Source organism: Diceros bicornis, chromosome 33 (assembly GCF_020826845.1).
Source record: "Diceros bicornis minor isolate mBicDic1 chromosome 33, mDicBic1.mat.cur, whole genome shotgun sequence".
Classification (NCBI taxonomy): Eukaryota; Metazoa; Chordata; class Mammalia; order Perissodactyla; family Rhinocerotidae; genus Diceros; species Diceros bicornis.
Window position 1 is genome coordinate 8,767,597 of NC_080772.1, and position 25,679 is coordinate 8,793,275.

At 37.8% G+C, this 25,679-nt stretch overlaps 1 protein-coding gene across 1 annotated transcript in view; it reads left to right on the forward strand.

The window, feature by feature from the left end:
- RP1 (RP1 axonemal microtubule associated) overlaps positions 1-25,679 on the forward strand; it is a 280,580-nt gene that overhangs the window by 239,518 nt on the left and 15,383 nt on the right. The window contains exon 26 of the mRNA XM_058528715.1: positions 15,673-15,892. Coding sequence (XP_058384698.1) covers positions 15,673-15,892 — 220 coding nt within the window. The remainder of the gene's footprint in view (positions 1-15,672; positions 15,893-25,679) is intronic.

Consider the following 25,679-nt stretch of genomic DNA (forward strand, 5'->3'; position numbering starts at 1 on the left):
TTAGGAATGACTTTGACTGACAGTTTTGAACCAAATGTACACTGGGGGCCTGCATTCTTCATTTGCATGCTTCCTATGCAACCTTGGACAGGCTACTTTAGCTCAATTTCCTCAACTGTGAAATGGATTCAATAAACAGTGTCTTTGCAAAAATGCAAACTGTCGCTGAAATAAACCCTATGCTAATGGCCTGTTCTGACAGGAGATTTCCTGTCTTCTCACTTCTATCAACCCTAAGAAATGCTATTTTATAAAAATCTGTCAGATTTATTTAGGTTGAGACTTTTTGTTCAGAATAGCATCTATCTCACAACAAACACATTAAGATTCAGTAACAGTAAAAAATCTCAACATGGAAAACGAAGACTAACAACAGCCTTCTTGATGCAGAGGGGCGTCTAGGTGGAGCTGAGGGTCAGGCTCAGCCTTCCTTGGCGAGGGCGCCTGCCGAGGACGGGCAGTGAGGCGCGTGGTGGTGGCCCTGCCTTGGTTCTCTGAACTCGAGTCCCAGTGGAAAAAGCCAGCCACCTGTCTTCGACCCTATGAAACTACTCTGAGAGACAAATTACTCTTTGCTCTGCATTTTCTTCAAGCAAGGGGGCCTTTACTGCCAGGATCTCAGAACAAGGCAGATACTACAAATGCCAGAAACCACAGAGCAAACAGTAGGAGGAAATTGGCAGTGCCGGAGTGCCTTCTGTGAGGTGGAGTCTTTAGGAGTGAAGCCCTGGAGATCCAGCAGAGAGAACTCAGGGGGCCATCAGGGCTTACTGCCCCCAGATATTACAGAGAAGGGGTGGGCAGGATCTGGGAGAGGTGAAATGCCCTACTGCAGGGCCAGAATGCGTTGAGGAGATTGGTGTCCTCGCAAGACTGACAGATGCCATGGTCTCCAGGAATCCACAGGATGATCTGTAAGGAAAATATCCTGAGAAGCAGCAGCAAGATGAGGGGTAAAGCTGGAAATGGCTTAGAAACAAAAATGCAAGAGCAGAATGAAAATTCTTATTTAAATCGACGAGTGCAAAATAGCACAGCCAAAGAATTCAGTCAGTGGTGTGGGACATACCAGAGGTGATTTCCCAGATTGAAAAAAGAGAAAAATAGAGAAAATCAGGCAGAGTTCAAGGATCAAGAACAAAGTAAATCAAGGTGTTTTGGAAAAAGAAAAAAGAGAGCCATAAAAGAGCCATAAAAGAGCCATAAAAATTTGATGAAACGAACTTTCTAGACTTATAGAAAGATTATCATTTATAAATGAAAGGATTTATCAAGTTCTATACAAAACCAGTGTAAGAGGGATCCACAGCCGGGTACATCTGAGCAGCTTTTTGGAAGGCTAAGGATGATCCTATAGGTGTCCGTTCAAAACAGATGTTGCCAAATCATACAAATAATTTACATGGACACATTTACACCGATTTCAAAAGGCTTCTATTGTCTAAAAGAAATTCTAGTACTCGTGGGTTTGATTCCATATTCTGCTTTACTGTGCAATGGTGGCCAATTTAGCACTTTCCAAAACTCTGCCTTCTGCTCAGCAGAAGGGGGGTGCAAATATTTACCTCTTCTGTTGGTTGTGAGCATGAAACTATCAGAGTGGGTGGCCTCAGTGGTTGATGAAATGTCTCAGATTCTACAACAGGTAGGGAGAGAACTTAATGTGTTCAACTGGAAAAATTAGTGTAAACTCATGACCTTAGAAAGATGCATATTTTCTAATCTGTCACCACTAATTGTGCCAACAGCAGCAGGAACATTTGTGTTCCCCAGTGCCCATATTTTGTCTATAACAATGTACACCACTAAGAAGAACCAGGATACCTGGGTAGGAAATTGAGTCCAAGTATTTGAGCAGAAAAAAACAGACTTGGTCTGGAATATCCTCTTGTTGTCTGGAATCAATGATAGCTTCAAAACTGTCAAGGGCAGTGCTGAAGAGCAGAAGAGCAAATTTAAAGGACTTGCACTGGCTAAGCTGGAAGTACCGTCTTCATAATAGTGATAATAATCGTAATAGTTAATTGAAACAAGTGGAGACTGTGAAAAGCCATGAATTAGTAATTATATTCAAAAGAGAAAAGTGAATATAAAATGTACAAAATGTAGTTGTAATACAAAGATGGGTATATAATTTTAATAAATAAAGGAGTGTTAATAAATGGGATTACTGTAAAGCCCTGCGCCATTTGAAATTTTAATAAATTCACTTCTATAAAAGTGTAAGCAATCTGCAAAATGCAACAGAAAAAATTACCCAGAGAGTAGTATACTCCATTGCAGGAATCATCTTTCGATGTATCCATCATGATTTCAGATGATTTTGATGCCATTCAGCATAGCATAGTTTTTATTACCTGAAATATAAAAGAAAGAAATTAGAAAAAATCATTAACAATTTAATTTAAATGATGAGTAAATTCCATTTTGTCTACGTTTTGCAAATTGTTTATATCTTCTATAGATGCAAATGTATTAAAATTAAAAACTGCATATTTATTTTATGGATATCTTGAATATATGAGTATTTTGTTTCTTATTTTAATTATGAATCTGTTTGTAAGTACAACAATGTATTTATTTCTATCTGTGTGGGAAGGAAGGAAAAAATACAGAGACTTGTGAGTAATTCAAGTAGTCCAGGGAAAAGTAGGTAGTACGCAAAGGCAAGGAAGGACTGCCCTGGCTCCACGGACGTCGCAATAGCCAACTGAGGGGTGACCTCTAGATGGCCTTGCTAATTATAACAAAATGCTGGTAGGTACATGTTTTTTAAACTTTTTATTTTTAAATAATTATAGATTCACAGAGATAGTACAGAGAGATCCCATGTACCTTTCGCCCAGTTTCCTTCCTATGGTTTCATTTTACAGTTACAGTTCAATATCAAATCAAGACTTTTGCATTGGTGCAATCTGTATGTATAGTTATATGTCATTTTTTCGGGTGTACAGATTCATGTAACCACCACCACAATCCAGATACAGAGCTATTTCACTCCTCAAAAGATCTCCCTTATGCTCTCCCTTTACAGTCTCCTCCCCGCCCCCCACTCATGCACCACCATCATCCCTGGCAAACACTATTCTGTTTTTAATCTGTAATTTTGTCATCTTGAGAATGTTACATAATTGGAATCACACAGCATTTGACCTTTTGAGATTAGCTTTTTTTTTCATTCAGCATAATGCCCTTGAGATGCACCCAAGTTGTTGCATGTATCAATAGTTCATATCTTTTCATGGCTCAGTAGTAGTTCATGGTATGGATGTACCACGGTTTGCTTCACCATTCATCTATTGATGGTCATTTTGGTTGTTTCCAGTTTGGAGCTTTTATAAATAAAGATGTTAGAACAATTGTGTACAGGCTTTTAGGTGGAGATAGGTTTTCATTTCCCTGATATAAATGCCAGGAGTGTAATTGCTGAGTGGTATGGTACTGTATGTTTAGTTTTTAAAGAAACTGCCTATTTTCCAGACTGACTACTGTTTTACACTCCCACCAGCAATGTAGAAGATGTGTAAGAGATGCGGTTTTTTTTGCATCCTTGCAAATGTTTGATGGTGTCATTAACTTTTAGCTGTCCTAATACTTGTGTAGTGATATCTCATTGTGGTCTTAATTTGCATGTCCCTGGTGTAAAACATCTTTTCACGTGCTTATTTGATGTCCATATATCCTCATTGGTGAAATATCTCTTCATATCATTTGCCCATTTCTAATTGGATTGTTTTTTTAATGTTGAGTTTTGAGGAGTTTGTTTTATGTATATTTTTTCTTTTTCTAAAGACATATATTCTATATTTAAATAGATATATTCTGGATTTTATATATATATATAATATCCTAGATATGAGTTCTCTATCAGATTTGTGGTTTAAAAATATTTTCTCTCAATCTGTGGTTTATCTTTTCATCTTCTTAATAGGGTTTTTCATTTTAATTTTGATGAAATTCCATTTATCAAGTTTTTCTCTTATGGATCATCCTTTTTGAGTCATGTCTAAGAATTCTGATCTGTATGCCTCTTATGTCCTTGTACTGGTTAGAACTTTCAGCACTGTGTTATACAAGAATGCTGGAAGCAGACATCCTTACCTTGTTCCCACCTTAGGGGTAAAGAATTCTGTTTTTTTCCATTAAGTATAGCGTTAACTACAGTTTTTGTGCGTGTGTGAGGAACATTAGCCCTGAGCTAATATCTGATACCAATCCTCCTCTTTTTGCTGAAGAAGATTGGCCCTGGGCTAACATCCGTGCCCATCTTCCTCTACTTTAGATGGGACGCTGCCACAGCATGGCTTGACAAGTGGTGTGTCAGTGTGCGCCTGGGTTCCGAACCTGCTAACCCTGGGCCCCCACAGCAGAGCACGTGCACTTAACCACTATGCCGCCACTGGGCTGGCCCCTACAGGTTTTACTTTTTTTTTTTTTCCTTGTAAATGCTTTCATCAAGTTGATATTTCTATTTTTTTGTGTTTTTTTTTTTTGTCATGAATGTGTGTTGAATTTTGTCAAATGCTATTTCTGTATCAATTAATATGATCATGCAATTTTTCTTCTTTAACCTGTCAGTATGGTGGGTTACATTGATTGATTTTCAAATGTTTATCAGACTTCCATGCCTGGATAAACCATTCTTGTTCATGGTGTATAATTCTTTTATATGTTGCTGAATTCTATATGCTAACGTATTTTAAGGGATTTTTGTATCTCTATTCATGACTGATTTTGGTCTGTAGATTTTGTGTGTGTGTGTGATGTCTGTCTGATTTTAGTTATCGGGGTAATAATGGCTTCATAGAATGAGTTAGGAAGTGTTCTCTCCTTTTTTTGGAAAAGATTGTTGTAGAATTGATATTAATTCTTCTCTAAACATTTGGTAGAATTCTCCAGTGAGAACTTCTCTGGGCATGGAGATTCCCGCTTTGGGAATTTTAGAATTCAATTTCCTTACTCATCACAGGGCTATTCAGGTGATCTATTGAATAGTGGGTGAGTTGTGCTAGTTTGTGTTTTTTTGATGAAGTGGCCTATTTCATCTAAGTGGTAAATTTATGTGTGTAAATCATTTTGGTGTCTACAGGATATACAGTAGTCCCCCCCTATCTGAGGTTTCACTTTCTGTGGTTTCAGTTACCCACAGTTAAGCATCGTCCAAAAATATTAATTGGAAAATTCTAGAAATATACAATTTGTAAGTTTTAAATTGCATGCCATTCTGAGTACCATGATGAAATCTCTTGCTGTCCTGCCTGGGATGTGAAATCCCTTTGTCCTGAGTATCCATGCTGTATATACTACCCAGATGTTAGTCACTTAGTAGCCATCTCAGTTATCAGGTCAATTGTCGCTGTATCGCAGTGCTTGTGTTCAAATAACTTTTATTTTACTTAATAATGGCCCCAAAGCACAAGAGTCATGATGTTGGCAATTGGAATATGCCAAAGAGAAGCCGTAAAGTGCTTCCTTTAAGTGAAAAGGTGAAAGTTCTCAACTTAATAAGGAAAGAAAAGAAATCATATACTGAGGTTGCTAAGATCTATGGCAACTTTTATTACAGTATATTGTTATAATTGTTCTATGTTATTATTAGTTATTGTTGTCAAGTTCTTACTGTTCCTAATTTATAAATGAAACTTTATCGTAGATATGTATTTATAGAAAAAAACATAGTGTATATAGGATTCGGTACTATCCGTGGTCTCAGAGATCCAGTGGGAGTCTTGGAGCATATACCCCTTGGATAGTAATAACCCCTGTTGTATTTGTAATATTTTAAATTTGTTTTCTGTCTTTGTGTTCTTATCAGTTTTGCTAGAGGTTGTCAAATTTATTGATCACTTCAAAGAACCAGTTTTCTGTTTTAATTTATTTCTCTATTGTTTCTGTTTCAATTTCATTGATTTCTGACATCTTTATTTCTCTTCTTCTACTTATTTGGGTTCATTTTGATCTTCTATTTCTAATTTCTTGAGGTAAACATTTAGATTATCCATTTGAGTTTTTTCTTCTTTTCTAGTGTATATGGTTAATGCTATAAATTTCCCTCCTAGAACTGCTTTAGCTGTGTTCCACAAATTTTGATATCCTGCATTTTCATTTTCATTTGGTTCAATGTATTTTTTATATTTCCCTGAGACATCTTCTTTGACCCATGGATTATTTAGTTTCTAAGTGTTGAGAGATTTTTCTGTTATCTTTTCATTATTGATTTCTAGTTTGATTCTCTTGTAGGCAGAGACCATACCCTATGATTTCAATTTTTTTAAATTGGTTGCAGTTTGTTTTGTGGCCCAAAATATGATCTATCTTAATATATGTTCCATGGGCATTTGAAATAAATGTGTATTCTGCTGTTGTTGGATAGAATGTTCTATGAATTTTGATTAGATCCTGTTGGTTGATATATTGTTCTTCTATAGTCTTTCTGGTTTTCTGTCTAGTTGTTCCATCACTTTTTGAGAGAAAGATGTTAAGTCTCCAACTATAGTTGCAGAGGTGTCTATTTTTCTCTTTTCAATTCTATCAATTTTTGCTTTACTTATTTGGCTATAGCTGTGTGAAAGATGTAATAAGAGACGTTTGACTAAAAAAGGCAGCTTAGCCTGACAGTGATTGACTTGGGTTTGAAACACCTGGAATAAGTAACCATATTTGAAAAAGGGTGGTTGAGCAAAACATTAAAGAGTGACAAAGTTTGGGGCAGGTAAAAAAGGGAAGGGCATCATGGGCGGAGGGACAAGTCCTTGCTGCAGTACTTGAAGAATAATTTACATTGCTGTATACTCAACAAACTCTGCATTTGCATTGCCTACCTCATGGAGGAATGCTTTGGTTATACAGCACTGATTTACCTTCTCTCTAAACACAAAGTTCTATGCATAATTGAGATTGTTATATCCTTTAATTTTGGAAATCTATGTGGCTGAATTTTTTTAAATATAGAATTGAAAAGAATATGTATTCTGTAGTTGTGGATATAATGTTCTCTAAATGTCAGTTAGGGCCAGTTGGTTGATGGTATTCATAAAGTCTCCTATATTCTTACTGATTTAGTATCCATATATCAATTATTGAGAGAGGGGCATTAAAATCTCCAACTATGACTGTGGATTTGTCTACTTCTCCATTTTGTTTTTCTTCCTGTTTTGAAACTCTGTTATTAGGTGACTTCACACTTAGGATTGTTATATCTTCTTGTTGAATTGACCCTTTTGACATTATAAAGTGACCCTCTTTATCTTAAGTAATACTCTTTGAAGTCAGCTTTGCCTAACATTAACATAGCCACCCAGCTTCCTTATGCTGAGTGTTTACTTGTTGTCTCATATTCCCATCCTTTGCCTTTCAAACTGCCTGTGTCTTTATACAGTACATTGCTTGTATACAGCATATAGTTGGGTGTTGCTTTTTTTTTTTTTAAATATAATCTGAGGGTCTCTGCCATTTAATTGGAATTTTTAGTCTGTTTATCTTTTGGTGTTGATATGAAATTCACATAACATAAAATTAACCATATTAAAATATATAATTCAGTGACATTTAGTACATTTCCAGTTTGTGCAACCACTACTTGTACCTAGATCCAAAACATTTTCATCATCACAAAAGAAAACCCTGTATCCACTAAGCAGTTACTCCTCCCGGACTCCACACACAGCTTCTGGCAACCACTAATCTACTTTCTGCCTCTTTGGATTGATCTATTCTCGATATTTCATATAAATGAACTCATATAATACATGGTCTTTTGTGTGTGACTTCTTTCACTTAAGCATAATGTTTTTGAGATTCATCCTTATTGAAGCATATATCCATACTTCATTTCTTTTTATGGATGAATAATATTCTATTGTTTACATATAACACAATCTGTTTATTCATCCATTGATGCACACTTAGGTTATTTCCATCTTTTCGCTATGTGAATATATATACACATGATATAAACATTTGTTTACAAGTATTAGTTTGAACGCCTGTTTTCAATTCTTTTGAGTATATACCCAGGAGTAGAATTGCAAGGTTATATGATAATAGCATGTTTAAACTCATGAGGATCTGCCAAACTGTTTTCTATGATGGCTGTAGATTATAGAAATTATATATGTATTTTAATAAAAGAATTATATATTTTTATATAACAAAAAATATATGTTGTTTTGTTAAAACAAAGAAAGTGTTTTAACAGTTCTTTCTATATTCTGGATACTACAATCTTATCAGATATATAATTTGCAAGTATTACTTTGTTCTTTCTTTCCTACCTTTGTTAGGCTTAAACAATTATATGTCTATATTTTTTACTATTCAATTCTAGCTCCTCTTTTGGCTTTTTAACTTGGCCTCTTGACTCCTTGTTTTTTAGCAGTTTATGTATGTATTACAATATGCGTTCTTAATGCATCATATGTATATAATAAACTTTAAAAAGTACCATTCCATTTATGCCCCTTCCATCCTTTGTGCAACTGTCATATATTTTATTTCTACATATGTTACAAACTCCTCAAAACATTGTTATATTTACTTTAAACAGTCAACTAATTTGTTTAAAATTTAGTAAAAGTAGAAAAAACTGTCTTAGGTATGCTCACATATTTACTATTTCCATGTTCCTCCTTTCTTGCCATAAATTTACATGGCCATATGACATCATTCCTCTTAAGCCTGAAGAACTTCCCTTTGCATTTCTTGTAGTACAAGTTGGCTAGTGATGGATTTCCTTAGCTTTTGTTTGAATGAAAATATATTCATTTGCCTTCATTTTGAAGGTTCTTTTTTGGATGGATATAAAATTCTAGGTTGACAGCTTTTTATTTTACTTAGCACTTTAAAGACATTCCGTTCTATTCTGGTTTGTGTTATTTCTAAAGAGAAATTAACCGTTATTTTTATTTTTATTCCCCTATACATAGGGTGTCTTTTTTCTTTGGCTGCTTTTAAGAATTTTTCTTTCCTTTTCATCAATTGGACTATGATTTGTCTAGGTGTGGATTAATTTGCATATATCTTGCTTGGAATTCACTATGATTTCTGAATCTATAGGTTGCTGTTTTTGATCAAACTTGGAAAAATTTTAATAAATATTTCTTTAAATATTTTCCCTGCCTCATTCTCTCTCTTCTTTCCTACTAAGACTCTAATCACATATATGTTAATTTACTTGATAGTGTCTCACAGGTCACTGAGGTGCTGTTCAACTTTTTTATTCATTTTCCCTCTGTGTATTTCAGTATGGATAATTTCTATTAATCTGTCTTCAAGTTTACTGATCCTTTCTTCTTTTGCATCTAATCTTTTATTAATACCATCCAATTAATTTTTAGTTCAGTTATTATAATTTTTAGACCCAAGATTTCCATTTATTTCTTTTCATAATTTCTAGATATCTCCTGAAAACTCCCATCTCATTACCCATTATATCCGTATTTTCTTGTAGATTCTTTGGCACATTTATAACAGCTAATTCAAAGTCCTTATTTCCTAATTTCAGCAATTGGGTTGTTTGTTGGCCTATTTTTGTTAGCTGTTGACTCTGGGTCACATTTTCCAGTTTCTTCACATGTCTAGTGATTTTTTATTATATACTAGACTTTGTGGACAATAGTGTAGAGACTCTGGATTCTGTTATATACCTCTGAAGAATGTTGAGTTTTGTTAAATTATTGGTGGATCACCTTGAACTTGTGGAGATTTGTTTTTATGTCTTGTTAGTGCACTTGTATTTCACTTTTATCCTTAGCTTTGGGGGAATCTTTTTAGTAGGGAGAGAGAGTCTTCATTTCTAATGCATGGCACTTAGGGATTAAATCAAAAGCCCCAGGTATTTACCATGCTCTTAAAACTTGGTAGGACTCAAACTCTAAAGTCTTTCACCTGGGGCAAGCAGGAGCTGAAATTACCAGTTCTTTCAGCCTTCTGACTGTTGTTTTCTGTCTAAGCTCCTTGGAGCCTTACTTACATATGCATAGCACAGTAGTTGGTCTAGGATTTGACTGGTATTTATATGCAGATTTGGGAACTCACCTACTTTTGTTTCCTCCTTTCTAGGATTTCTCTTCCTAATTTCCTACTACATCGGCAGTCCTAAATTCAATCTGCTCACTCTTTAATTATACTGTGACTTGCTACTTGAGTTCTACCATCTTTGTGCCTTATAGACTTAGGAATGCCCCCAGGGGAAAAGCCATGCAAATATAGATCTCACCCATTTTCAAGGGCAAACTCTTTTCTCCCCATTATTTCAAATCTTCTGTTTTTCTGCCTGCTTTGGTTATTTTCTAGTGCCTTCATGCAGTTCTTTATATTTTATGTGGAGTTTATTATTATTATTGCTAGAGAATTAGGTCAATATAAGCTACCATTAATGAAACTGGAACCTAAATACAGAATTGCTCACAATCTGTTTATATTTGTTCTAGTATCAAGATTAATGAAAAATCCAGAAAAATATCTCTGCTTTGTTGGAATAAGTCAAAGATATATACTATGGGATATGGACTTTAACTTTAATCATAGAACTCTTTTATAAAAATATCAGGATTTGTTTCCAATCAGAATTCATTTGCTGTCAAAAACGTAGATGGCATAATAAGGTAAAAAACCATGTTTAAATTCATTTGGACAGTATTAGTCGAATTACAAATTATTATTGAATTTTTTTAAAAACTACAAATATTTCAAAGTATGACTAGGACTTTTTCCTAGTTACTGAGGGTCAGATACCTACCGGGAATATGTCATAACAAATAAACGAAATTTTTCAAATTATCATCAAATATTTTCATCCACCAAGATTTTACTAGAAAGCAAAAAGAATGAAGGAAACATGCAAAAAGAAAAAAATCAAGAATTGAATTATTTATTCAACAAATGCTTATATCCATCTGTTACATGACAAATGCTGTGTAAATACTAAGGATACAGAAAAGAAGACACAGCTCAGGTGCTCAAAGAGTTAAGAGTCCAGTGAGGGAGATAGTAGAGTAAGTCAACAACCAAAAAGACCAAAGACTGAAGTTCATTAAGTCTTCTCAAGAAAGTGATACTCAGGTGTGTAATGTACCCAGAATTAGTTTTGAGTTAGAAGCTACCAAATCTTTAGAGACAGAACTCTGGGTAATCAGAGTATATAGACTTCGCACAACATGAAATTTGCTTTTAGAATAGAATTTAAGTTTTAAAAAATAACATTTACCATTTATTGAGAAAATACTGAGGCTTTGCATTAAGAGATTTATTGTCTCCAACTTAGAAAAATCCAATTGGGCAGTAGTTACAAATGCAAAAATGTCTGGGATAGGAGCTATATCTAAAAAAGATACCTGAAGAGGGAATATTTTCCCCATAAACTTTTTGTGTGAATATTCACAAATCCGCTAGTCATGTTTTCCTTGAAAATGCAGGTTATTCCTTCATAGTTCTGTATCTGAACTAATATGCTATGCAACTTTTAGTGTAAAAAAGTCTCCATCTTTGAAAATGTAGGATATGCATTGTATTGTGGAATTTGAAAATGGAATATATTTTATTCAAGTTTATTTTTCCACTTTGAGAATCTTTTCTGCTATTTCTTGCATGAATATTTCTATTTTCATTGACAAATGAAAATGTTCTTTCTTGTGAGAATCTTCAAATTATTTTTTGAGTAACTCTCAAATTACTACCCAATTTTCCCAACTATTTCAATCAAGTGTGCTCCAAGAAAAGGATCATGGTAGTCTGAACACAAGATACCAGTACAAACCCTTCTGATTATTCTTTAGAGGCCTCTCCACACCTCTCCACCCTGCTCTCTGTCCTGAGACCTGTATGGGCTATCAGTCTATAAATTAAAAAGTATTTTCACAAGATTATCTAATTTGGTCCTTACAAAACTCTCTTTTTACAAATAGGAACTTGAGGCTCAGGAACATGAAATAACATGAGAGGGCCCAGCCTCCAGCCTGGTTTTCCCATGATAAGCCTTGTTCTTTTCCTCTCATGCACTGCTTTCCAGAACTGGACTCTGATCCAGTTGGGCTGCCCCATCATCAGGAATTCCACACTAGAGACACACTGCTCTTCCGAGCCCCTGGAAATGCTGCGGGGTGGTGAGGACATGGATGGCGAGGACTCGTCTCCCTTGACTTATCTTCTCCTCCCATCTGAACACCCAGCTCCGTGCTGAAGGGTCAAAGGCATTGAAAAAAAAAAGTGCCTGTAGAATTCACGTAAATGTTTTAGTTTCCTTCTGCCTGTCATATTCATCACCTACTTCCTTCTGATCCCCCTTTAGTAATAATAATAATAATTACTAAGGTCACCACTATTTATTGAGGACCTAATACGTGTTTCTTTGCCCAATTTTTGCTAATTAATATGTCACTTATCCTCACAACCTTCCAGCAAAATGATTCTTAATAACCCTACTTTATAAATAAGGGAACTGGAGTTTTGAGAGAAGATACCGCCCCCCCCTCCCAGGCAGTTGCAACAACACCTGCTGCAGGTTCATTTCTTCCAGCAGCATCTACATTTGTTAAGTACTTATTCGTGCCTGAAAGTATACTAGATTCTGTTCAAATAGAGTAAAACTTAGAATTTTAAAATTGCAGGAGCAATGAACTCATATTTAAGAAGCACTTTCATTCTTGGTTTTGCCCCAGGTATTAGAGGGGCTGTCTTCTCCTGTCTCCTGTCTTCTCCTCTCTTTCTGGACATGCTGTTTATTCCTCAAAGTCCAGGTCTCTCACCACCTGCCCTGCTTGTACTAAATCATCTCATCACACTTTTCTTGTACCTCTGCTTTGCTTGTTTCTCACTTGGAATGTATTGGATTAGTGGTTCACATCCCTGTCCTGACACGTGGATTGTGAGAGCTCTGTTTTTTTCATGTTTGTCTGCTTGCTTAGAGCACTGTTTGTATGTCATAGAACTTGTTAAATGGTCACATAGTTTAATTTTCTTAGTACACATTTAAAATGTTCATGGAGTAGTGTATATAATAAGCAGAGTTATCCACAAATATGGATATACAAAGTGCTTTATGGTCTTCCTTAAACTTAGGGTAAACGTACCTCTTTTTTGTTAGTAATTCAAGTACCCAAATCAGATATTCTCAGGCAACACTTCGTTTTAATCTTCATGTTCTGGTTATGTAGTGGGAGTTTATTGATACTATTACAATTTTCTATATATGATAATAGAGCAATGGGAATGGACTATATATCCACATATCTTCTGCCTTTCTCTTTATGACCCTGTAGCTCTCAATCCTTTGGTCCTCAAATTAAAAACAATTTTATTTTAATCTGTGACCGTATACCACTTTAAGCATAATTCTCTTTCTGGAGAAAAGCTAAGCTGTGATGTGGTCCTTCTGTAGATGAAAAGCCATCCTACACTCTTTTTTTGTATTTTCAAATGTAGGAAGTTGAATGCAGAAAACTAAAAAAAAAAGTTATGTGCAAGAATAATTTCTTGGCATATTGCATTTTCATTTGATTGAAGCTGAGGCGATCCAGGTTGACTACATTAAACCAGAACTAATAGTTCCAAATAAATTTGGCTAACATGTTAAAAGTAATTTGGGAGCAATTTATAGCACCAGCCAGGCTATGGTACAATCATTTTGGTTCTGATTTTAATTGACTAACCCAGGCACACATGGTGTATGAGTAGTGATTTAGTTTCTGTACCATGGCAAGATTTAGTTATTGTTTACAAATTTCTACTTTTACTAACAGGATTAGACACAGGGTTTATCAATTTCAATTTCACATATGATGGCCAAATACTAGTTTTAATCTCCTTCTGTCAGTGCTGAACCCTGTCTTTAGATTAATCTTTTCTTTAAGTTACATCGATTTAGGCATTTTCTAGTTAGAACGCAATTGTGATAGCCATAACAATAGCTGCTAATGCTTACCGAGTATTATAGTACTTTATAAGATTGGTACTCTTATAGTGCTCAGGTGGAGACCCTGAAGCTTAGAGAAGTGGAGACACTTGCTGTAGTTTATACAACCAGCAAAGGCAGAGGAACTTGCAAACCCAGATCTGATTTCAAAATCTGGAGTTTTAGCCACCGCACAATTTTGCCTTAGTGTGCATGTTGGAGTGTGGTTGCTGTTTTCTATCATGTGTCCCTCTCTCTGCAACTCTGGGGAGGATTGTGGGACTGTACTAAACACCACTGTTAAGATTCTCTACATGATAGTATTTTTATAACCACTTTGTTCCAGAAATAATAGGAAGGACCCAACTATTTACCTCCACTTTGTTGAATTCTGTCTGTATGTACCCTGACCAAAGGACATTTTGGCTAGAGGACAGAATTTATTCAGAACAATCATCACCAATAAAGCAATCCAAAATTGTATTACCAGTAAAGATATTTTAGTAGAAAAAAGTGGCAGGTCTGCATAAACTGTAAAGGACTAACTTCCTGCGGTGATGTGAACGTTCGTGGTAATACTGAAGAGGAGAAAAGAAGTTGGGGTGAGGGAGACAAAATACCAGAGGCAGATAAAATTGCTTCTAACCATAGTGTCGCATAGTATGTAATTTAAGTACCTTAAAATAGGGAGAGTAGCTGGATTTATCCAGGTGGGCCTACTTTAAGTCGTATGAACCCCTAAAAACAAACATCTTTCTCCCTCTCTCCGAGGGAAAGCCAGAGATTCCATGCATGAGAGGGGATCCATGTGCCGTTGTTGGCTTGGAGATGAAGGTGCCACATGTCAGGGAAGCAGGGGCCTCAGTTCTACAACCACAAGGAACTGGATTCTGCCAATGACCTGAATGAGCTTGGAAGCAGAATTCGCCTCCAGAGAAGAGCCTGGCCCAGCCCACACCTTGAGTTCAGCTTGTACGGCCCTGAGCAGAGGACCCAGCTGAACCACACAGTGCCTAGATTTCTGACCCACAGAATTGGGAGGCAATAAATGAGTTTTGTTTTAAGTTGTTAAGTTTGTGATAATTTATTATGGCAGCAGTAGAAAACTAATGTAGCATATAATTGATCATTTTTTTATATGACTCCTGTACGAATTTTCAAGAGAAAAATATTATTTGTTCTGAATAGTGAATGTTACTTTAGAATATTTATCATGCCAGGTAATTAGGTGATTGGTGAGATGCAAAGGGATATATGGCAGAATTTCTTGTTAATCACATTAAACACTGTTGCAAAATCAGTTTTTTTAATACAAAGTCCCTCTGTTTCAGGGCTGGCTGCCTGGTCAGTCCTAGTTTAAATCCAGAAGCGTATATGGCTTCTTTTCCTCAGGATCCCACTTTAATGGGAAAATCCAGTCTATTATAGACACCAGAGAATTAAATTATCTTCTTCAGGTCTAACTACTGAATAAATACTGTATATCAACAATTACAATAAAACATTTATTTTACAAGGTAATAATAGTGAGTTGCTGAAAAAAGATGTAGTGAAGACTAGCTGGATGTAATCCATTGGTTTGTCCATGGTCAATGGATTTGTGCTGCACTGTATATAACAGCATTTCATGGTGTTACAGGTAACTAGTTCTAAGGGAAATTAGTAAGGAGTATGTGGGGGGGGGAAAGTAGATATTGAGCTCAAAATTGAATATGAATTTGCAATTTGAAAAATTAAATCAGAGATGTGGGGAGTTTTATTTCCCCTTTTCCTTTGTGTTGCAGATTAACCTTAAAGATATTGGTGACATCTATAAAATACGTATTGGACATGACAACAGCGGAAAGGATCCCAGGTGGTATCTGGAAGAAATTAGACTCGAAAATATAGACACACGTGAGCTGTTTTGTCTACCTGTTGATTCCTGGATAGCTGAGAATGAACATGGTGGAGATATATGGAAAGAGATGCCTGTTGTGAGAACTAATAAAGCACCTTTGCCAGGTATCGAATTTCATTTCCTTTGTGATGTGTATTAAAAATAAAAATGATTGAGATGATTTAGAACAGAGGTCAGCAGCCTTCTTCTGTAAAGGACCAGACACTAAATATCCTACGCTTTGTGGGTCATCAAGTCTCTCGAAACTGCTCAACTTGGCCTGTGTCATGAGGCAGCTGCTGGAGATAATATATAAACTAATGGCACGACTGTGTTTCAGTAAAACTTTGTTTGTGGACACTGAAACTGGAATTTCACATAAATTTCATTTGTCAAGAAACAGTATTCAGCTTTTGATTTTTTTAACCTTTAAGAAAAGTAAAATGCATTCTTTGCTCCTGGACTGTACGAAAACAGGTGCTGCAGATTTGGCCCACAGCCTTAGTTTGCTTACTCCTGATTTCGAATATTAGGCTTTAGGATTAACACTTGTATAGCTGTTCAAAAGTGAAAATGTATATACAGAGATGTTTGCATGTCATCAATTCATCTTTCTGTGAACTGTTTTGCTAGCCGTTTAGATGTGACTTTCTTCTTGGCTACACTATGCTAGCGAGTGTCAGCAGTTATGAACTTAGGTGCACCTACCTTCCCTCACTGAAGTTTTTGTTTTCACTTTTTGCCAAAAAGTGAACTCACATTTGCCTTAATTTTCTCTCCATCCATTCCCTGTATCTCTGATAACCACCTTTGTTTTTTGCCTCCACTGCTGTAGTGAAAATGTTCTCTGTCAGTGGATACCAGTGGCCTCTTTCTTCCAGATTAAATAACTGAGTGTGTGTGTGCGCACGTGTGTGTGTTCTCAGTGTCCTAGATCTCTCTACTGTGTTTCACACTGTCAATCCCTCATTTGAAAAGGCAGAGATTTCTAGAGGCTCTGGAACCAGACACACTGGTTAGACTTGGCTTGGCAATGTGTTTAGCTGGTGTCCCCCAGGGCAAGCTACTTAGCCTCCCTTAGCCAACATTGTCTCATCTATAAAACAGGAATAAAAATAGTGCCTATGACATAGGATTGTTTTGAGAACATGAGATAATGCACTTAGTCTTTAGGATAATGTGCTCACAGTACTTTGTTCCTGGCACATAGTAATCACGCAATAAATACTAACTGTTCCCGTCATTATTCATGTCTCCAACCCTGACCTCCATCACATGATGCCAACCTAGTTCTTCACTGTTTCCTCCAGTTTTTCTCTTTCTATCACTGGCTCCACATGGTCCTCTTCCCTTGAGGATGAGGGTGTAAATGCTTGATCTTTCCCTGCCCTTCTGAGGCCCCCCCTGACTTGTACTGTTATCTCTACACGGAGGAGGAGCAGTTCTTCATCTTCAGCCCTGTCTTCTTTCTTGCTTAGAGCCCCAGTATTCCATTAGTTGATTCACTACCTCATCATCTTTAATATCCACTCATTGGTCTATTCATTCAGCCATTCCACACAAATAAAGGTAAACACATGTCTACAAATAGGTATTAGGTGCCTCGTGTGTCCAGGAGTAATGAGCATCAGAAGAAATAAAGGTGATTGAGACAGGGCTCCTGTTCCCCAGCAGCTGTTCAGTTTGCATGGCTTCAGTTATCATCTCCAGTGTCAGGACTCCCCTCTTTCTGCCCTCTCATGAGTTTCTTCTCTTCAGGTTCCCTTGGAAGGTTTCACTCACAGCACACTGATGCTTTGAACCCACCACGTCCCAAATCGAAGTCACCATCCCTGCCCCTCCACTTCAGCCTATTTCCTTTAAACATCCACGGGGAGTCTAGTCTTTCTACACTGACTTCATATTGATTAACCTAATCTCCCAGCAGGGGCTCTATTTTACGTATTCTCAATCCCAGTCAGAATGACGCATGGCACAGAACACGTGGGCTGTGTGCCATAGAAATATTTGTTGATTAATTCAGATATAGCAAGAAAGATTTAGGATAAGAACAGCTTAATGAATGAAGAAGTATTTTATAATACTAATTCTTTATATTTGTATACAGTTTGACAGTTTGCAAAAGCATTTTATCATATAAATTCTCATTCAATACATAAAGCTCAAGATCCTAACAATTTTAGTTGTCCTACAGCCATGTGAGGGTGGCATAGTGTCCAGGGATGTCCCGAAGACTCTGAAGTGGAAAAGACAGAAGAGTCCTAAGAAATTTAGAGTCCTGCTTTCCACCCTGCGTGTCCTGAGACCTATCTATACTATTCACCCAGTTGCTAACATCTGTCCAGAATTCATTCTGCTCTTCAAAAATGGTGTACAGAAGAATTTTGAAATCCATAGTACCAATAACAAACAGAAGAAATCTTATTTGCCTGCTGTGTTAGTTATTTCTCAATTTGTAGTGTTTTGAAAGGCTGCATTTATTTTAAAATGAACTTGATTTAAACTCTGTTAGACAACTATTTTGTGTTTCTTCCAATTGCCTCCTGTTTGACATATCCACAATTTGTTAGATGCAAAAAAAATATGGAAGGAAGTTGTATGGGTTTAAAAAAAATCAAGATAGAAAAGAAACTCCATTGTACTTTAAATGAACTATTGATTCTGGGTTCATTTAACTTGACCAGCAGTAAAGGCTCAGCGTGTTTCCTTTGCATTTCTCTGTTCATTCTTTTCCCAAACTAACTCATGAAACTTTATCCATTACCATTTCTTATTTAAAGGGCTAATATTTTAGCTGAAGCACACCAACCATTTCTTAAGGCATTTTATCCTACAAAATAATATAATGTAACACATGATACCTAGAGCTAATCGGATCCAGTCTTCTCATTTTTTCTCTGATTCTGACAAATCAATCCAGCTGTCCCTTTCCCAGATTGAATATTTGCTCATTTAGGGGAAAATCATTGAATTAAGAAAATTAAAAAATAATGACACCTCAATGATCAGGAATTAACTAGGGATCAAAATCTACTTGTAAGCAATCTGAGTCTGCTTCATATCACTCTGGAAAGTCATTCTTGGCGCCACCAAGAGGTTCACTTACTATTCCTGTGACATCAAGGGAAGCCACTGCAGATTCAAACCACTGAATTGACGCCTCTCTGGTTTGGATTTAAAAAGAGGAGTAAGGAGGTGTTGACCTTCAATATTTGGGGATTGTCTGTCCATCTGTCAAAACACTCTGAAGCTGGCCCAGGAAAGAACACAGAGAATGATGTGGAGGAATTTTTTTTAAAAAGAAGCTATTAATACTTAGGGTTGCCAAGCTGGATAGAGACCCAGAGTCACACTGGAGGGTTATATATTTTTTTAATTTAATAGCACAAAAAGAGTGCTTTTCCTTGCAGTTGGCACTTACACTCTGAGCCAATTAATTTTGTGACTTTGCCTCTTCTGTTCAAAAGATTACTGGAATGGTTTTAAAAGAAAAGGATTTTTAAGACTATTAGTCTATAAATCATCACTCTTTGGGGCTGAGCTAGACTGCTGGTGGGGTGAGAGCCATCTCCTCCAGAGACTAGCACTGGCAAGTCGAGATTGTCCGCACACACAGCCTCCGCGCCTCCTCCTGTTTGTTCACCGTCTGCCATGTTCATGGGGAGAGGCACCAGGAGCTGCTGATGGCCCTCGGTCGGTTGTCCTTAAGAATCTTTAGTTAATGGCCTGGCCGGGATGCCCAGAGCTGATAAGAATGCCGACTCAGTGGCTTACAAGTTCTGGCTCCAGGCTTTCTTCAGGAGAGATGGATGATAATAGGAGGTTTGGGGCCACATCTGGGGATGAAGAAATGTTTGACACTAGGTTTTGGCAAGCACAGGGGAGGTGTGCTTAGTGCTTTCCCTTGAATTAAGAAATAACTATATGAGAGTGTAAGAAAGTACCATCATACATGTATCTGCTTCAAAATATTTGTATTTATCAGACTTGAGTGAGAAAAGTGTCTTTATGAAACACTTACTGACAATCTACAGCAAGTTTTGGATAACAGCTGCGCTAAGATAAGTTTAAAAGAAACAAGTAAACTTTCTTGAATCCTTTAGCCTTTATCACAATACCCATGTTCGAGGGGAAAGTACGGGCTTCGACGAGACAACTGAAGCTCAGAGAAGCAGAGTCTGGCTTCAAATCCTGGTCTCAGGCACTGGCTTTGTGAATTGGGGCAAGTGACACAGGTTTTCTCAGGCTCAGTTACTTTGTCTGTGAAATGGGGCATTTAATACCTATTACTAGAGTGATCACCATATGATTCACCATCCGAACCAGGACATTTTTGAGAGAGGAGAAAAGCTCTGTTAAGAACTGGGCCGCCCCGTGGCTTAGCGGTTAAGTGCGCGCGCTCTGCTACTGGCGGCCCGGGTTCGGATCCCGGGTGCGCACCGACACACCGCTTCTCCGGCCACGCTGAGGCCACGTCCCACATACAGCAACTAGAAGGATGTGCAGCTATGACATACAACTATCTACTGTGGCTTTGGGGGAAAAAATAAATAAATAATAATAAAAAAAAGATGGACACAAGAACAACAGATGTCAATCGAGACTATTCCAGGCAAACCAGAAATAGGTCACCCCATGGAGTTTCTGTCTGGAGTGCATGAGGATGTGAATACAGTATATGTCACATCGGAGGCACTCAGCGCACACTAAACTAATTCCTTTGTCCTCTCCTTTCAACTTACCTTTCCCTCCAGCTTCCTTCATAGTATTTAGCTGGTGTTATGATGGAAGGCAAACGCAAACATCACCTCAGGACTAAGACAGGCTACTCTCAACTCCGCAGCCAGAATGACCCTCTTAAAATATTAATCAGATTATGCCACTCCTTTGCCTACAACTCTTCAAGAGTCTCCTACCTTACTAAGAGTAAAAGTCAACACACCCTGCTACAAGGCTGCTCATTCTCCCCCAGCTCCAGCCTCAGTGCTCCCTGATGGCACCAGGCAAGCTGTCCCCTCAGCCCTCAGGCGCCTCTGCCCTACTGTCCTGTCTGCTGTCCTGTGCCTCCCCCAGGCCTCTGCATCGCCAGCTCCTTCACCTCTGCTCCAAGGGACCTTCTCAGTGAGGCCTTCCTGGCGACCTCCTATAAAACAGCAAGAAATTCCATTTTCTTCCCCACTCTGGCACTTCTTTCTACAGCTCAAAGGTGCTTCTTTTTCAGCAATAAGATAAACATTTTCCACCAAGAGGCACGTGAAGATTCAGCCCCAAACCACCGCGTGTACAGTCTTGGCCCACAAAGCTTCAGTGCAGACTGAAGTGTCTGCACGTGTCTAATGCTGAATCTCATTTACCATCTGTTTCTGAGATCTTATTTCTTTGGGCAGTTTGTATCAACATGATCTCACCACGATGAGTGCTGAGAAAGCTTAATTCTTGGTGACCTGAAAGAAAGCACTAAAACAGTCCATTAAATTAAATCAAATTAAAGATTCCGCGGAGGGGTTGTCTTGGGGACGTTCAGCTGCGCTGCCCTAGAGCTCTGCAGGTTCCGGCACGGAAGCTTACACTCCTGAGGTGTTGCAGGCAGGCCTCAGTGCTTGCCAGCGTTTCAGGCGCCCGTGTGCAGAGAGGAGCTGGCTCACACGGGGCAGGCCGCACACGGACTTGGCGGGGAAAAGGCTTTCCATATTATGCAGGAACGTTTGCGCAGCATGACTGAAAACATGGCATTAGGGAAGTCCCCCAAACGTAAACAATTACATTTCTTTTCTCTCATTGGGAAAATGTTCAGGAAAAAACAACACCGAAAAACTTACATTCACTAAAAATATTGTGTGCACTTTGACAGGGATGGGGGCACAAATGCAAAGTTCATGGCCTTCTAGCCTTTTTCTTAGACTCTGTGATTATTTGTTTATGTTACCCAAGGTCTGTAGGACCCTGAAGTGTTTCAAGAGTTTGTCTCCTAGGATGGAGGAAAGGGCACTGAGAGATCATGGCCCCAGGGTCGTTTGCCAGCTGGAGAGAGTTTGGAGACTGGCTGACCCAGAGACCCTTTGGTACAACCATCTCTAAATTAGGGAACTAAATATTTGGAAGGGCTGGATGGAGAATCTTCCAGTTAAGGCCCTACTAAGAGGAGAATGGAAGTCTACAACATTAGGGATACAGCTGAAAGAATGATATTTTTATGTGACTCTATCATTTATTCGATAACTGGAGAATTTTTTTTGCAACAGATTGAGAACTCTTGGATGGTTTGGACCAAGAGAGAATGATGCCACTGGGCCCTACTGCATGAAGAAGACGAGGAGCCATTTTAAATGAGCTCCCTCAGGAGGAGCTTCTAGCACATGTCTGGCATGAAGGGCTTAACAACGCCAGCTCCCTGGCCCCCTTCCTTTCTTTAGTCACTCCTCAGGACTGGTGAATGGAGCTCCTTAGAGAGGGCAGAGTCTGGGAAGCCAGAGTCTATTGTCCACTCCTTCTGGCACGTATAGATCTAAGACTAGGAGACAAAGCCGAAGGGCCAGAAGCCAGGTGGACCCTGAAATAGATGGGGAGTGAAAGCAAAGTAGGGAGCAAAAAGAGCCTGGGAAGGTAGTCTTAGTTTAAGGCTCAGTTCTGGGTGAAGAGCAGCCAGAGCCACAGGTTTTATACGATTCGTACCTCAGTGGTTCTGTGGGCAACCAGCAGAGAGCAGTACACAACACTTTTTGATAGACAGATGGATAGGCATTCATTTATTCGGTATTATTCAGTAAACATTTACATGTGCCAGGAGTGAGGGGTTCGAAACTGAAAAAGACATGAGCCCTGTACTTACAACACGTGAGGTTTAGGAGAAGGAGACCAAGATGCCCAAAACACAGATAAGCGCACTCCTGCAGGAGTGTGCTCAGTGTGAGGGTCGACCGTGACTTGGACTACAGACAGTCCTGCAAACACAGCCATTGCCTGATATATCATGGGTAATTTCAGGTGACTTTAGTAACAGAATTATGAAATATTTTTTCATGATTTATTCAAAATCGTCCTAAATTGAGAAGATTGCTTCCCTTTAGGGCATTTCTCTGGCAGTAGCTTTCTAAATGTAGGAGGAACATTTTCTGGTTCAGCTAATTTATTATGACATTCTAATACTGACGAACGGCAGACTGTGGGATAAGGCAGCAGCCTGCTCCTTTCCACATTTACCTCTTGGGCTGGCTTTATTTGGCCATCAGTACTTCTTAAGTTCAGTCTTGACATCTTAGACTGGGTCAGTGGTGGTCCTTTCCTCCTGAAACGTACACTGGCTCTTCTTCATCCTATGAATGTACAGACATACATATAAGTCTGAGGGTGAAGGACTCAATTCAGTTCTACAAATAAACTTCTGATGTCTAGATCTTTAAAACACTCCATTCCAGCTAGCTTTGAGGAAAGGCTGCCCTCATCATTACATATCTGATACCTTGAGTAACCAAGAAATGGGCCACCAAAGGAATGAAAAATGTCTCGGCACGATAGGATATTAGGAGGCAATCCTTCAAATGGAATTCAGATTAAAATCACAGAACTGTGCTAAATGTAATACATTTTATAAACAGTTAATTGGATTCAATTCCTTTATATGTTCATTCAATCAGGCAGGTATCATGTGTGACACAATCTTTCTAGATGTCATCCACATCTGCTACATCTGCATCTTTTTTATCATCATATGATGGATTTGAATCTTCACAATCATAACTTTGATGAGTGCAGAAATATAACTTTTTAAAAATTCTCCATAACTGATTAAAATCACAGCCCTCCTAAGGAAACTTTCTGAGGTGATGGAAATATTCTCTATCTTGATTGTGGTGGTAGTCACAGGACTTGTAAACACTTGTCAAAACTCATCAAAACCATATACCTTAAAAGAGTGAATTTTGCTACATGTAAATCATATTTCTACAAACGACTTAAAAATATTCCAAGCCCCTATTTCCACTGATGACAGAAATTAATCATTTTAAATCAAAATAAGCTCAGTCACTTCCAATATAAAGCTTAGTTTCTTTTGGTCAAAAACTGGTCAATTCAGAATTCTTCTCATTCTGCTCCCTTTCCTGCTCCACATGGATGCCTTCATTCCTGGATGTCACCCTCAGATGTGGAGAGGACGCCTGATGTGAGGGCCACCCCCTGCTTCCTTTAGCCATCCTGAGGTGTCTCCTTCTACTTCAACTTTACATATCGCTTCCTCTCTCTTAACTTCTGCTGAAGGAAACACGTGTCCCACCATGGGTTTGGTCCCTCTCTCTTAAATTTCCAGTGAAAAGTCATATTTGAGGAATTTATTTCAGCCCCCTCCCTGGCCATGTGACATTTTTAGTACATCCTTGTGACTAAGGAATTACGTATGTCCCCATGAAGAACAAATATATATAATTTTAACCCTATGCTTGCTGCAGTAAGCAGAGGCTGAAGAATCCAAGATTTCTTGAAAGGAAATCTTAAAGATGCTATTTATGGAGATGGTAATACTTGGAGTTGATGCTGATAAATCATCGTTAAGAAACGCTTGGCACAGACTGGCCTAAAATGATGTTTGGAAAAAAACCCTATAGGAGAAAATTTGAAAGATTTTTGTGTCACTACTGAGATGATGTTAAATCTTATGGAGGCCACAGGTTTATAAGCCCAAAGAATGCTGAGCCTTGACAATGATACACGTGCTATGCCTTCCTTGAGAGATGGGAAAATTGTTGAAATGACAATAAATACAGGTAAATATAAACATGAGAGTGTTGAAGATGATGACATTGAGAACACAAGTGAAAAAAATACCCCCAAAATGGTGAAAATATATAGTTTAGCTATCAAATGAATTGGATGACAATTGTGACAAATAGGAAGACAAGCATTTTATTCTCTGCTTGTGGCCAACTCTGTCAGAGTGAGTAGGGCTTTCATAAGCAGCTGAGGCTACTGACTAATTCTCAGAAAGAAAAATTTAGAATCAACTATGGTAAAAGAACGTTAAAAAAATTTTCGCAAAAATGTCCAACATATATGGATAATCTAAATCAACAAGTTAACTCTTTCAGATACTTTTAGCTAAATCACATGATAGATATGTTAATAACTACTTAAAATCTGGTGCTTTAAGAAGGGTTATTTGTAGTCAGGCTGATTGATTAGTAATACTTGTCTTTGACATGTTCAGGTAAAATGATCTCTTCCATTCTGTACAACATCAATATCTAGAGACCCAGCCTTGTATTTTTCATGTATTCAAGTTGGTTGTGAGTTCTCTTCTAACCCACTTTTAAAGTTACTGTTGGGCTCCCTCAGGAGTTCCCTCCTTGTGATTAGGGGGCCCGTCTCTTGGAGTAAAGATAATTTGTTAGCCTTCCATATTTTTACAACAGAATGCATGTCTGTTAGCTAGAACATATTGCCCTGCCTTTAAATCACAATATTGAGCCCTGACTTTCATGCCCAAGGAGAGAGAGTGAACAAAGAATTCGCTGAGCTCTTCGCTTCCTAAGACTGCTTTAAAGCACACGGTATTGCAGGGTGTGTCTATGCAACTGTTAACTAGGTATTCTTTAAATTCTCCCTTTGTGTTAAGTTAGAGAAGGAAGAATTTTATATTGCCGTAGAGATTATGAAAAAATCTGGAGTTAGAATCTATTGTTATGAACTTAGCATTTTAAAAAAGATTCTACGTGCTTTTGTTGCAGAATTACAGCAAATGCTTAGTGCATTATTGTTATCTGATATTATTAAAGTGGAGTCGATGTCACAGATCCCAGCAAAATGTCTGTTTCTCCTGGTGGGATATGTTTTCTTTCAACTTCCAATTTAAACTATGTGACTCTTTTTGATGTGGTTTGAGAATAAAATGTAGTCCTCAGCTATGATAACCACTTTGTT